The sequence below is a fragment of the Lynx rufus genome, unplaced genomic scaffold (genome assembly GCF_022079265.1).
Source record: "Lynx rufus isolate CCGP_SWC_20201006 ecotype Redwood Valley unplaced genomic scaffold, mLynRuf1.p SCAF_4, whole genome shotgun sequence".
NCBI lineage: Eukaryota > Metazoa > Chordata > Mammalia > Carnivora > Felidae > Lynx > Lynx rufus.
Genome location: NW_025814856.1, coordinates 58,027,870 through 58,042,702, shown reverse-complemented (window position 1 = coordinate 58,042,702; position 14,833 = coordinate 58,027,870). Strand labels below are relative to the sequence as shown.

At 45.2% G+C, this 14,833-nt stretch overlaps 1 protein-coding gene across 1 annotated transcript in view; it reads left to right on the top strand.

Annotated features, from left to right (window-relative positions):
- The window catches only part of PODXL2 (podocalyxin like 2), a 39,800-nt gene that overhangs the window by 18,563 nt on the left and 6,404 nt on the right, over positions 1–14,833 (top strand). The window contains exons 3-4 of the mRNA XM_047097117.1: positions 3,872–4,668; positions 5,360–5,434. Coding sequence (XP_046953073.1) covers positions 3,872–4,668; positions 5,360–5,434 — 872 coding nt within the window. The remainder of the gene's footprint in view (positions 1–3,871; positions 4,669–5,359; positions 5,435–14,833) is intronic.

The following is a 14,833-nucleotide window of genomic DNA, read 5'->3' as shown; positions in this document are numbered from 1 at the left end:
CCACAGCATGACGGCTGTTATTGTCCAGTTTAGTTGAGGGAATTCTGTTGGGAGCCAGGCTGCCTTTGGAGGAATAGAGAGCTCGACTTTTGGAAAGTCCACATCAAATGAGTAGAGGGATAGTTTTGGTCAGCTTGCCCTCTTGGGAACTCCCCCAGCCCAGGGGGATTCTGCTGGAGTGCACCACCATCCACCGCATCCCCAGCATATTCTAGGCTTTCCTGAGCCTACTGACTATTTCAAGTGCTTCTTGAGGGTTTCCAGGGCACTTGGCCTCTAGACTTCGCCATTTCTGCTGAGGGCACGGCTGCCCCCACAGTCAGCCAGAGTGCCCCCTTCTTCCTGTTAATCAGCCAGTGCACACAGGTTATCAAGTCTGCCTTGGGGCAGCTCTTGAATCTGTTCTCTCGTCAGTCTCAATGTCATTACCTGTGTTCATCTCTCCTGGAACGTGCAGCAAGCTCCCCAACTCTTTTCTCTGCTTTCATTCATCCCCTCTTTCATCAAATTCTTACACATTGCTGTCAGAGCAGTCTCCTGACCATAAAACTTCATGATGTAAGGGATTTTATATGTCCATTTCCCCAGAAGCCATCTGACATGCTACTATATCATTTTCCTGTCAGGTGGCCATCTAGGCCATTTCAATAGGTTTTTATGCATTGCATTTCGATTTTAAACAGAGATATTACAAAATGCTTACTTATATTGAACTAAAATATTTTTATTCTTTTATATACTTGTTTTATGGGCATAATTTCTTCTTGAGTCTCTCTAGAGGTGTTAATATGACATTTTTATAAGTTCTCTTTTGTTTTCTGGGTTAACTCGTCTCTCAGAGGTGGGTTGCTTTTCTTTCTCTCCTTCATGCTTCGTCATGAGCCTGGCTTTCCTCTAATGTCCTGTGAATCTTGATCGTTTGTTCATATTTATAAAGGTGATACTAGACTGTTCAGTATTAGAGGCTGGTGTCTGGCTCCTCAGTGTTCTGTGGTCTCTGTTCCATGAGCACACCTCCCCCCTAAGTGCCATGACTGACTGTTTTGTGTGGGGAATAGGTAAGTTTCCCTGCAGACTGTGAGGAGTGGAAGATATCCAGTTACCAGTCTCTTTGACTCAAAAAGAGTATACTTAACAAAAGTGGGGTGGGTAGAATATTCTAATTGTTCAGTAAAAATTTTTTCTAATGTTTATTTATTTTTGAAGGAGAGAGAGAGTGCAGGCAGGGGGAGGGGCAGAGAGAGAGGGAGACACAAAATCTAAAGCAGGCTCCAGGCTCTGAGCTGTCAGCACAGAGCCCAGTGTGGGGCTCAAACCCATGAACTGTGAAATCATGACCCGAGCCCAAGTGGACGCTTAACTGACTGAGCCACCTGGGCACCCCTCTAATTATTTATTTAAATATCACAGTGGGCTTTCAAATATCACTAAGATCATTCAGCTAAAAATCATAATTTTTCTTATAGGGAGTCGATTTTCCTTTTGTAGTAATTTTCAGAACCCTGTGATTCCATGTTCTTATGTGAATGCTTGTTCTCTAGGCCTGCTGCACAGTTTCCCTTCAGAGATTTATTTTCATGACTTCCTCTTATGTTTTTTGATTCCCAGTCTTCCTTAGACTTCATGGAGAACTTCCTAAAATACTTCTCTCAGAATCTGTGGATTCTCAAACCTTTAAGTCTTTGCATATATGAAAATGTCTGTATGTTGTGATCACACTTCATTGATAGTTTAGTTGGGTATAAAATTCCAGGTTCAAAATAAACTTCCCTCAGAATTTGGGATGCATTTTCAATTTCCTTCCTGCAGTCTAGCGTTATGAATTAGAAGCTTGATGATAATTTGATAATCTCTTTATTGTTACTTTATGTGTTCTTCTTCTGAGAGCTTTTAGAATCTTGTCTTGTTCCTTAGAATTCTGAAATGTCATGAGAATAAAGCTAGGTGTGAGTCTCTTATCATTCACCTCAATTATATATACTTTCAATGTGAAGACTCCTGCTGCCAGGCCTGGGAAATTTCTTCTTTGTTTGACTCTTTGTGCTCTCTATTTTAAGGTTCTTGTCTGTTTGGAAATTGTATTAGATATTATACCTCCTGCACTGGTCATCTATATCTTTTAACTTTTCTTTTTTGTCCTTTTACTTTTGCTTTGGAGACTTTTTCTTGACATTTTCTTCCAACTACCCTATTGAATTTTTACATTCCAAGAATTTAATTTCAGTTTCTACAAATTTTTTATTTTTTAGAGATTACTTGATTTTATTATTTGTTGTCATTTTGGGGATGCAATATCTTTGGGTCTCTCTGAGGTTCTAACTGGAATTTAAAAATTATCTTCAATTCCATGAATTTTCTTTGTTGTGTGTCCTTGCTGCTCCCATAGTTGTTTTGTCTCCTTAATTCTGTTGGGAAGAGACCCTCCCTCCACCACTATCTTTCCCTGTTGTTTGTCTTGGCTGAGGGGTTATCTGTTCGTTGGTCTCATCTGCTTTCCATGTTCCCAGAAATGTATCTAAATCTTTCAAAATTTAATCTGACAGTTGAAAAGCCATTCTCTGATTTGATAGACATTTTGGAGGAGGAGGCCCAGTTCTCCACTTTAAACTATTACCATCTCTCTCATGTCTAAAGAGTATTTTAAAACGGTCTTAGATATTTTTTATTTGTAACAAAATGGCAGCCAATAAAAGCTGCTACCTAGAAATACCTTCCAGTGTTTTAAAGGAATTTTTAACAGAACTGGCTCATGATTTTTATATGTCATTACCCTGAAGGGGCCTAGGCTTCACTGAAAAGCCAGAACAAGTCCTGCCATCCAGGAAGCCTCCTAAGTTCTGCACTTCAAGATGTGATTCCCAGGAATAGCAGCGAGGGTAAAAAGTCCCACTGTCACTGCCAACAGTGACCCTGTCAGTTCTGGGAGGCTCTGGGCTCAGCCGCTGGACTCTCTCGAGCTCTCCTGGCATCTTTTTTATTTCCCAGCCAAGGCCTACATCTCAGCAAAAGAGCACAGTTTAGGAACAATGGCCATGATCTCTGCATTTCATCTTTTCCTGTGATCAGAGGGTTCTCAGACGTCATTCAATGGTTTTACCAAGAGGACCCCCATAACAACCCATTAGTAAAGAGATTTAAAGGGAAACTTTTTTTCTTTAACAAAGATTTAATTTAATTTAATTTAATTTAATTTAATTTAATTTAAGAGAGAGGGAGGGAGGGGCAGAGAGAGGGAGAGAGAGAATCCCAAGCAGTCTCTCTGCTGCCAGCACAGAGCTCCATGCAGGGCTCTAACTCATGAACCACGAGATCATGACCTGAGCCAGAACCAAAAGTTAGATGCTTAACTGACTGGGCCACCCAAGTGCCCCTTTTTAAAAAAAATTTAAAAAAAAAATTAAAGTTTATTTATTTTGATGGGGGAGGGAACCTTTTCTAATGGGTTGTCTGAGTCTTCTTAGTGAAATCTGCAGACAAGGAAACAAACCCATTATAAGAATGATAGAGAAGATGTTAACTTCTTGTCGTGGACTGTTAACCAGAGCTATCTCCAAGGGGTGCGATCATACAAGCTATCTTTCTACTGTTCACATTCTTGTATTCATAGAATTTTAGTGGCAGATTTGTGTCATTTGTATCATCATGAAGGTAACAGGGACCAGCTTGGCCCTTGTCTCCTCCACAGTCTGCCCCCCTGAACCCCCACCATCCAGCCTTGTTTCCCACTCCTTTCCAATATGACCGGTAGTCCAACTCCCCACTGTCCCCCTGTGGGTCTCATGGTTCCTTTCTATCATCTGCTCAGCGAACACTGAACACCTCAGTGATGGATGATGAAACTAGCGAATGAGGTTTCTGTCTCTGTCCATAGACTACGTCTTTCCAGACTTGACGGAGAAGGCGGGTCCCATAGAAGACACCAGCCAGGGCCAGGAGGTGCCGAGCCCGCCCTCACCCTTGCCCAAGATGAACCTGGTGGAGCCACCTTGGCATATGGCTCCTGGAGAAGAGGAGGAGGACGAGGAGGACGAGGAGGAGGAGGAGGAGGAAAGGGAGAAGGAGGAGGTAGAGAAGGAAGAGGAAGAGGAAGAAGAGGAGGAGCTGCTGCCTGTGAACGGATCCCAAGAAGAAGCCCAAACTCAGGGCCATGGCTTTTCTCCCACCAGCGGCAGCCGGGTGCCAGGGGTTGCCAAGCACAGGCACGAAGAATCTGGGGAACAGGCCTCCTCGGGTGTGGAGGTGGGCAGCAGCATGGAGCCCAGCCTGTCACCGTCCGCAGTCACCCCGAGCACAGTGACCCCGGGGGGGCAGGACTTCGTCAGCCAGGAGACGGGGGGCACGACGCTGCTGGCCACGGGGCGTGGGGTGGAGTTTGAGGCTCCTCAGGAGGCAAGCGAGGAGGCCACCGTGGGAGCAGCGGGGTTGGCTGGCAAGCAAGCGGAGGTGCCGTCCTTAGCCTCGTTCCCTCAGACAGAAGCTCCCAGTGGGGCCGAGACCCCAGCTGAAGACCCCCTTTACCCTGGAGCCTCCGCCTCTCTCCCGCTGGCCCCCCGAGACGTGGAACTGACACCTGCCTCTGCCACCTTGGGGCAAGAAGACCTCAGCCAGCAGCCCCAGGAAGGACAGGCCACCGAAGCCCAGTCCAGAATACCCTGGGATTCTACTCAGGTAAAGTGAGGGCACTCGAGGGCCATGCGGCTGCACCTTTTTTGAGGAGCCTGGTCATCCCCAGATGCACAGGGGGGATGGGAGGGTGTGCCAGGCTGAGGTGGGCGGCCCCTCTCTGGCGGGACTTTTAGGATGCGCACCCACACTTCCATGCAAAGGTAAAAAGCCTTGGGAGAGCTCAGCTCCCTCGGCCTGGCCTTGTTCAGTGCTACTGCTGGCCTTTCCCACTGCCTGACCTGTGCCCTCCACCCCCTCTCCGCACCCACCCCTGCTCTCCTCACCTCACCCGGCCCCAGCCCACACACCCAGGCCGGCTCCCTCCACTAGGCGGAAGGGGAGGGAGTCTCACTGTGTCAGGCCGTGCATCAGGCCTGCAGGCCTGTTTCCTGTTGGGCCGACAGAACACTAAACCCCTACGGGGTTGCCATCGAGAGTCTGTGGCTCTGGCAAGCCCTGTGCTGTCAGGCCCCTCCTCTCGCTGAAGACATCCTCCGTGGGGTCCCCGGACACATCTGGGCTTGTGAGTCTTGGGCCGGTGCCTGGGCACGGCGCCTTGCAGAGGCTGTCAGCTCCCTCCAAGCTGCCGCAAACCTGTACCTGGCCTTCACCTTCCAGCATCCCAAAGAGTTTCTCTGGATGCCTTTCCTCGTGCTTTTGTAACCGTCACCCTTCTTTCTGTTTCCTTGCGCAGGTGATCTGCAAAGACTGGAGCAATCTGGCCGGGAAAAACTACATCATTCTGAACATGACAGAGAACATAGACTGTGTGAGTGCCGAGCTAGGCGAGGGGCTGCAAGGAAGGATGGAGGTGGGCGGGCGCACGGGGGATGGGAGGGGGGCTTAGCCCGTCAGTCACGGGGGCCAGCCTAACCCAGGGGTGAACCAGCACCCACCCATGTCTAAAAGAGGAGCGCCTGTATATTTTTAAGTTTCTAGAGGCTCTTTTATTCTCGCCCTACTCCGTTTTTAATTTCAGGGGGTTGTTTTGTTCACATGTGCAATGCCATATCTCCTGGAGGATATTGGAACTGTTTTTAAAAAGTTGCTTTCCTTATTTGTTACTGTTGGCCTTGGTTTTCTCACGTGCATTTGCTCCTCAGATGCCTGGTAGGTTTGTTGAGAGCTATTTAAGGAGGGCCATCAAAAAGCCAGTTGGAAGCTTTGAGCTTAGGATTGGGGTTTGTTGACTGTGGTTTCTCAGGAGGGTGGACTGGCTGGGCCATTTTATTAGACGATTTCTAATGTCAACATTTTTAGGTCCTTCCTCTTTGGGGAATTAGATTCTTTGAAAAAGGGACATCGGTCCTACTGGGATCGTACAGGGCTGGTTGCCAGTGTTCTGAGAGCCAGGGTGGGGAGAGGGGTGGGTGTCTCGGTGTCAGAACACATGCACATGGATAAATTCATTTACCCCCCCTGCTTTGCAGTGTGAGCTCCCTCCCTCAGTTGTGCCCTGTGACCTCTGGGTCAGAGAGCCTCTGTTTTAACCCTCTTTGAAGAATCAATTCCCAGTCTTCTGCCAGGGAGTGGGGACATTTGTCAGCTGTGCAGTGTTGGGGAGAGGAATTAGGGATCCAGCCACTTCTTAAACAGACTTTCAAACAGTTTTCCTATTTTTAGAATCACGTTCATCCCCTCTTCCAGAGGTAACCAGCACTGCCTATTTGAGAACGTTTTAGTTGGGAGTTTGACAGTAGAAGTGTGACTGCTTCTCAGCTTGTCCCATTTTGGCTTAGGATTCAGCTCTTTGGGGCCTGCTAGACCAGGAGAATGTAGCTCCTCCGTAGGCCTCCGGGGCCAGACGCTCACGCTCTTGTCTCCTTTTCAGTTTTGTTTTGTTCTTGTCTTTGTGGGTTGTTTTTTCTTTTTAATGTTTATTTATTTTCGAGAGAGAGAGAGAGAGACAGAGCGTGAGCAGGGAAGGAACAGAGAGAGAGAGGGAGACACAGAGTTGGAAGCAGGCCTCAGGCTCTTAGCTGTCAGCACAGAGCCTGACACGGGGCTCGAACTCACGGACTGTGAGATCATGACCTGAGCCGAAGTCAGACATTTAACCAACTGAGCCACCCAGGCGCCCCTTGTCATTGTGGTTTTTGACCTTTACTATCATTTAGTGGATTTAGGGGAGAAGGTAAAGTGTATGCGACGCGTGTGTTTATTAATTCAAGAGTGATCCATGAGGTTTTCTTTTTTCCCTTATAAGTAATGAACAAGTGGATTTTTAACACTGTTGATGTGTTTTGAGCTGTTGCAGTGATGATTCTTACTGATGCCTGTCCCTGGCCATTGAGAGCCTCTTTGAGGTGGCTTCTTTTTGACCAACCTGTTAGTGTTTGATAGTTTCCTGGTTTTCTGGTATAATACAATGTGCCAGGCTCATCTCGTACTTTCCCTCCCTAGACATGAAATCAACATTTCTCTAAGCCCTCATTCGTTTTATTGAAGTACGGTACTTAGAGACCACAGTATGGGTACTTGAGGCCATTAAATTTTGTGTGTGCATATTTGAATAATAAAGTCTAAAGACAATGTCTCTCCTCTTTCCAAACAACACATACATATATAAAAATGCTTCCTTTTTTTTTTCAATATTTTTTAAGTTTTATTTATTTATTTTGAGAGAGACCGAGACAGCACAAGTGGGGAAGGGGCAGAGAGAGAGAATCCCAAACAGACTCTGCTCTGTCTGCGCAGAAACTGATGCAGGGCTCGAACTCATGAAGCTGCAAGGTCATGACTTGAGCCGAAACCAAGAGTCGAATGCTTCTCCGACTGAGCCACCTAGACTCCCCTATAAAAATGCTTTCATTCTGCTTTCCCTGTTTTTGCCTTGTTAGTCTTTCTCATTTAATCTCCACCTAATTAGCCATTCGTATTTTTTATGATGTGTTTTTTTCTAAGATTTTGTTTTATTTTTTTAAGTCTGTTTATTTAGAGAGAGAGAGAGAGAGAGAGAGAGAGAGATTCCCAAGCAGGCTCCAACCTGTCAGCATGGAGCCCTACGCAGGGCTCAAACTCACGAACTGTGAGATCACGACCTGAGCCGAAACCAAGAGTCGAATGCTTCACTGACTGAGCCACCCAGGCACCCCAGTGATGGATATTTTTATTGTGGTAAAAAAAAAAATCTAACGTAAAATTTATCATCTTAACCATTTTTAGGGTACCGCGGTGTTAAGTACGTTACCACTGTTGTGAAACAGATCTCCAGAGTGTTTCATCTCGCAAAACTAAACTCTGTCCCCGTTAACCACTCTCCCAGACCCCCAGCAACCACCAACCTACTTTCTGTCTCTAAGAAATTGACTAAGTGTGTCTTATAAATGGAATCATACAGTACTTGTCCTTCTGTGACTGGCTTGTTTCTCTCAGCAGAATGTTCTCAAGGTCCATTCATGTTCTAGCCTGTGTCAGAATTTCCTTCCTTTCTGAGTCTGAATAACATTCCATGGTATGTATAGACCACGTTTGGTTTATCCGTTCATCCGCCAGTGGATATTTGGGTAGCTCCCCCTTCTTGGCTACTGTGAATAATGCCGCCGTGAACACGACTATACAAATATTTCTTTGAGACCCTGTTTTCAATGATTTGGGGTATATATATATACCCAGAAATGGAATTGCTGGATCATATGGTGACTCTGTTTTTGATTTCTTAAGAAACCTTGGTACTGTCTTCCATAGTGACTGAACCATTTTATGTTCCCACCAGCAGTGGGCAAATGTTCCAGTTTCTCCACATTGTCACCAACACTTGTTTTCTGTTTTGTTTTGTTTTTTTAAGTGTATTTATTTTGAGGGAGAGGGAGAGAGAGAGAGAGAACAAGAATGGGAGAGGGGCAGAGAGAGAGAGAGAGAGCACAGAGCCTGACGCAGGGTTCAAACTCATCAACCGTGAGATCATGACCTGAGCCGAAACCAAGAGTTGGATGCTCAACTGACTGAGCATCTGATGCTCAACTGACTCAGACCTTCCCTGTTTTCTGTTTCTTTCTTTCTTTCTTTTTATTTTTTTGAATAGGGGTCATCCTTTTTTAAATTTTTTAACTGTTTATTTATTTTTGAGAGAGAGAAAGACAGAGCACAAGCAGGGGAGGAGCAGAGACGGGGGAAATACAGAATCTGAAGTAGGCTCCAGGCTCCACACTGTCAGCACAGAGCCTGACACAGGGTTCGAACTCACCAACCGTGAGATCATGACCTGAGCCGAAGTCAGATGCTTTACCGACTGAGCCACCCAGGCGCCCCTCAATAGTGGCCATCCTAATGGGTGTGAGGTAGAATTTCATTATGGGTTTGATTTTCATTTCTCTGACGATTACTGTTATTGAGCATTAGTCACTATTATTAACAGTGCTTGTTTGCTTTATCAATATATTTATTCGTTTCTTTGCTTGCACGTCTTTTCACATCCCCATTCCTTTCTTCTGAATTTAACCACCTTCTTCCTGAAATATACCCGTTAGCAGCTCTTTCTGCAAGGACATATCTCTATTGGCCTTCATTAGTGTGAGGAACGTCTTTAATTTTCTCCTGTTCTTTTTTTATAGCTTTTTATTTTGAGATAACCTCAGAAGACTTATACAAAGAAATCCCATGTATCTTTCAGCCAGATTCACCAACTCTTAACATTTTTTAAAACCATTTGAGAGTAAGTTGATGGCATTGTTGCCTTTTGTCCTTCCCTCTCAATACCTGAGTATGTGTGTCTTCAGAGCAAGGCTGGTCCTTCAGCTCACCACAGCACAACTATCAAAATTGGGGTGTTAACACTGACTGATGCACAAGTATAATTTGTAGACCTTTCTTAGATTTCACCAGGGGTCCAGGGTCTCACCCGGAACAAGGCATTGCATTTAGTTTTCATGTTTTAGTCTTTAATCTGGAATGAAACGTCAAGGGTTCAATGAAAAGTAATTGGAGTCATGCACGTAAAAATGATGGAGCTCTGCAGAGAACACATCCTGAGAAAAAGATAGGGAGGAAAGTGCTGACAGCCTCTCAGAGGAAGTCTTGCAAGGTAAAGCTTCAGTGTCAGGAATTTGATCCGCAAGATTGCGAAATAAGCAGCACAGACGTACAGCTTCTTTTACGTGACCTACAATATCACAGATGGTCCACGCAGAGGCAACTAGAAAGGAGCCTGTGGAGAAAATCCAAGAGAGGAAGCAGAAGGATGAAGTAGTAAACTGAGAGGTACGGTCTTTGGGTTCTGGAAGGCAAAAGAAAATCCTCGGTAGTGGTGCAGGGAACTGACCTGTTGCTCTGCACAACAGAAAGAAGCCTCGAGGCACCAGGACGAGAGGTGTTGGGGGGGTGGTACCAACCATCCTTCGGTGAGGGCCCTGAAAGAGCTCTTCAACACAAAGGACTGGATCGCGAAGGCCTAGAGACAAAAACGGCTGGAGAGGAGTTGATCCTGCGTCTGAGGCCCCTGAGTTGCTGAGTGCACACCATGGACGTACTTACTAGATGTTTCAGGCTGTCTTGTACTCTCTCTGCCCTACCCTGGAATTGGCCCTTTCTTCAGGGAGCCCTGGTTCCTTTTGAAGAGGAAAGGTATTCAGAAATAAGATCCGGGCTCCCAGTGTGCTCATGGCTACTGGGGTATCATTGCTTCTTGGCCTTTTTAGAGGCCCTGAGAGAGAATTATCTGTATTTTTTCTCTGTAGACACAGATACACATACATAATACATGTGCACATGTACATATGTGTTTACTTCTGTATTCACACATATTTACAGTGATAACTTCGATTGCTTACCGTCCCAATGTTCCAGTTCTAATCCAGGACCACTGGCTCTTCCCAGCCTTCTTCTGTTCCACAGAAGTATCTTCCTTCACTGACGGAAACCTCACTCCCAACATCCCCAATGTACGTACTCATTTCTTCAGTTCTAGAATACACAAGCGGTTGCAGGATTTTTAACGCACGCTAATGCAAAAGCAAACCTGCTGATAAGTAAACTTCAGTGTCTGCTTGCAAGTTTCTTTGGTCTTTGGATGATTCCGAAATTAATTTAGTTTTTTTCCCCCTTTTGGTGTAGTTATGCATTTGAAATATGATTAGGTTTCTTTGTTTCTGTTTGTATTCAATTTTGGATCCCCCATCCTTGTTGATTTAATTGTATTTTTGAGTACGTAAAGCATTAATGTGGTTCTAAACATCTAAGTGACACAAAAATGTGTGCTTAGAGAAACCCCCCTCTCCCCCATTACCTCTTGCCTTCATTCCCACCCACTCCTTCTAGGTAACCAATCTCATTAGTTTTTGGTTATCCTTCCTCGGTTTCTTTTTATAGAAATAGATAGATGTAGAATTTTTTCCATTTTTTCTTGCAGGGAATGTAGCAGAGTATTTATATTTTTATTAGCTTGATAGGGCTGTCATAACAGAGTACTACACTGGATGGCTTAAACACATAAATTTATTCCTTCACTATTCTGGAGTCTGGAAGTCCAAGATTAAGGTGCTGGCAGGATTGGTTTCTCCTGAAGTCTCTCTACTTGGCTAGCAGATGGCCGTCTTCTCCCTGTGTTTTCACACAGTTTTCCCTCTGTGTGTGTCTGTGTCCTCAATCTCCTCCTCTTGTAAAGTCACTATCGGATTGGATAGGGCCACCCTAATGACCTCATTTTAACTTAATTACCTCTGGAAACACCCTGTCTCCAAACACAGTCACATTCTGAGGTACCGGGCATTAGGACTTCAACATATGAATTTGTTGGGGGGGGGGGGGGCGGTGGACACAATTCAATCTATAACATTATTTTTTTGCATTTTACTTTTCTTGCTTAACAGTATATTCTGGAAACCACTTTATGTTAGCCCACGGAGATTATTCTCAATCATTTTATTTTTACAACTGAATAATACTCCGTTATGTATGTGTATTATAGATTATTCATTAAATTTCCCTTGTGTGGGCATCTGGGTGGTTTCCAGTATTCTGCAATTACTTACAAGGCTGCCTTGACTAACCTTGTATGTATTTTTGTGCTGTTGGGATGTATCTTCAGAGTAAATTCCCAGAAGTGGGATTGCATATGCAGTTTGATACATATTACAATTTCCCATTTCTCTCTCATTCTCGTTACAAGTTTATTGGGCCTTATTTTTCTGTCTACTACGTCTCTTAACACTTTCATGGTTTCTCTCTTTAAAATATCTCTGATGCATTCTTCTTTTTCCATTTTATTTATTTTGGAGAGAGTGAGAGCATGGCTGGGGAGAGGGACAGAGGGGGGGGGGAGAGAGAGAGAATACCAAGCTGGCTCCGTGTTTCATGCAGAGCCCAGTGCGGGGCTCCATCCCATGACCTGAGCTGAAATCAAGAGTCAGACACCCAACCGACTTAGCCACCCTGGCGCCCCTCCCTGATGCATTCTGAGTGATTTCCTAGCTCTATCTTCCAAATTAATAACTCTCTTCCAGCAGTGTCTAATCTTCTGTTTGATCCATCCATTGAATCTTTAATATAGATAACTGTTTTGTATGTTAAGAATTTCTCCTTGGTTCCAAATCCCTCCCTTTGTTCTTCATTTTGTTCCCTTCTTTCATTATGGCTTCTGTTCCTTCATTTTCTGAATTGTTGTAAGTATATTAATTTTGTGATTTCTTTCCTTTTGTTTTAGTAACACGGCATCCTGGGATGTCGGTTCTGCTTGTGGCTTTGTATTTTACTCTCTTTCTGGGTCACCATTTATTATTGTGATCTCCTCTTCAACCCTGGGTTGTGAAAGAGTTCCAACAAAGTGGTTTCAGGGAGACTGTGGGAGTTCCAGGGGCCCCGGGTCATCTTTCATCTTAGTTCTTGGCTTGGATCTTTATAACACAAAGAACTTCACATTTGGACTCCACACCCCAGTGAAGTACAAGCCTGTTTTTTTTTTTAATGTTTTTTATTTATTTTTGAGAGAGACAGTGCATGAGTAAGTGAGGGGAGGGGCAGAGAGAGAGGGAGAGAGAGAATCTCAAGCAGGCTCCGCACTGTCATTGCAGAGCCCGACATGGGGTTCCATCTCAACGAATGGTGACATCATGACCTGAGCCAAAGTCAGGAGTTGGAGGCTTAACCGACAGCCTCCCTGGCGCCGCAAGCCTGAGTGTTTAAGTGATCTTGGATGACCTTTTTCCCTTACTCATGGACACGGGCAGACACCCTGTACAGTTCCTCCAACTTGGGAATATTTCTGAGTCCCCATTTCACCAAAAGCGTTGCTCTTTGGGGACTTCGGACTCCATCCTGGTGCTCTGCTCTAGTTCTTCATCTCACATGCGCCAAGAGCACGTGGACATTGAAAGCCAAGTGTCCAGGTCCAGGGTCCTCTATCTGGGCCCCAGACCCCCAGGAGTTGATGCTGTGGCTTCCACACCTGCTCACTCTTCTGGCTTTGAGTGCCCTCTGTTTCTGCCATGGTTTTTTCCAGCGTTTCTCCATGTTTGTAGCAAGGTGGGAGAGCAGGACGTTCATCAGTTCTGACTGCTGTGTTGCCACAAGTTAAAATGATCTGATGGCCAGGGCATGTGTCCCTTTCTGTTTGCCGTAAGGACCATACCAGTCATTTGGAGTTGCATATAGCTTTAGGGCATTGGAAATGGGTGCTTGGATGGTAGCAGAGGATCTGGAGTCCCTACTGTGGGAGAAACGGTGTGACGTACAGGAAGGACCATCCACCCAGGAGTCAGCAGGGAAGATAGCTTACACCCACATGTGTATTGCCCTTAAGAAAAGCTCTAATGCCTTACAGTATACATCCAGAAAAGTGCACAGATCATAAGTGTGCAGCTTGTTGGACTGTCACAAAGGGACCACGCTCACATAAACACCACCCACATCAAGACACAGAACATGATCAGCACTGCCAGAGCCCTTCTCATTTCCCCTTCCAGACGCTGTTCCCTCAAGGGGAACCGTTTTCTTGACTTGTAACCATATGCTGGTTTTGCATGCTTTTGAACTGTATATAAACAGAGTTATTCAGTTATTTTGTTTCTGGCTTTTTGCATTTTTGCAAAAACATTTTGTTTTTGAGATTCATCTAGATTGCATGTAGGGAAGTTTGTTCCTTCGTGATTCTGTATAGTGTCCCATTGATGTATGTGTTCTAATGTTGCTGGGCCTTTGAGTAATTTCCAGCTTCGGGCTCTTGGGAATGTGCTGCTGTGGCTGCTCTTGGACACATATTTTGGGGAGCATTATGGACACAGTTCTCATGGTGGCATGGCAGGGGCATGGTGTGTATATATCCACCTTGAACAGAAGCTGTCCAACAGCCTCCCACAGCGTTTGTAGCCAGTTATACTGCCTCTAGCAGTATGTGCCAGGTCTGGTTCTTCCTTGTCTCTCTCAGCCTTGGCATTGTCTTCATTTTAGGCATTTCTCAAAGTGTGTAGGGTGCTGGTGTCACTTTGTGGTTTTAATTTGCATTTCCCTGATGAGTCACGAACTTGAGCACCTTTTCATATGTGTTTCGGCTGATTGCATCCGATTGGGTTATCTTGATGTTTTCAAATTAATTTCTCTGAATTTATATAACCTGGATGTGAGATCTCTGTGAAGTGTGTGTGTATGTGTATGTGTGTGTGTATGTACGAGACATATATCTCATAAATATCTGTTACTATTCTGTGGGTTGCCTTTTTCCTCTCTTTTTTTATTAATTTTTTTGTTTATTTTTTGAGAGAGTGTGAGCAGGGGAGAGACAGAGAGAGAGGAAGACAGACACAGAATCTGTGCTGAGCTGTCAGCACAGAGCCTGACGCAGAGCTCAAACTCACGAACCGTGAGATCATGACCTGAGCCGAAACCAGTCGCTTAACTGACTGAGCCACCCAGGCGCCCCACCTTTTTTCTCTCTTAATAGTACCTTCTGATAAACGGAAGTGTTTTTTTTTAATTTTTTTAATGTTTAGTTATTTTCGAGAAAGGGACAGAGTGCGAGCAGGGGAGGGGCAGAGAGAAGGGGAGACACAGAATGCAAAGCAAGCTCCAGGCTCTGAGCTGTCAGCACAGAGCGTGACGCGGGCTCGAACCCACGAGCTGCAAGATCACGACCTGCGTCGCAGTCGGAAACTTAACCGATTGAGCCATCCAGGCGCCCACGGGAGCTCTTAATTTTTAAAAATTTGACCATAAGGGGCGCCTGGGTGGCTCAGTCGGT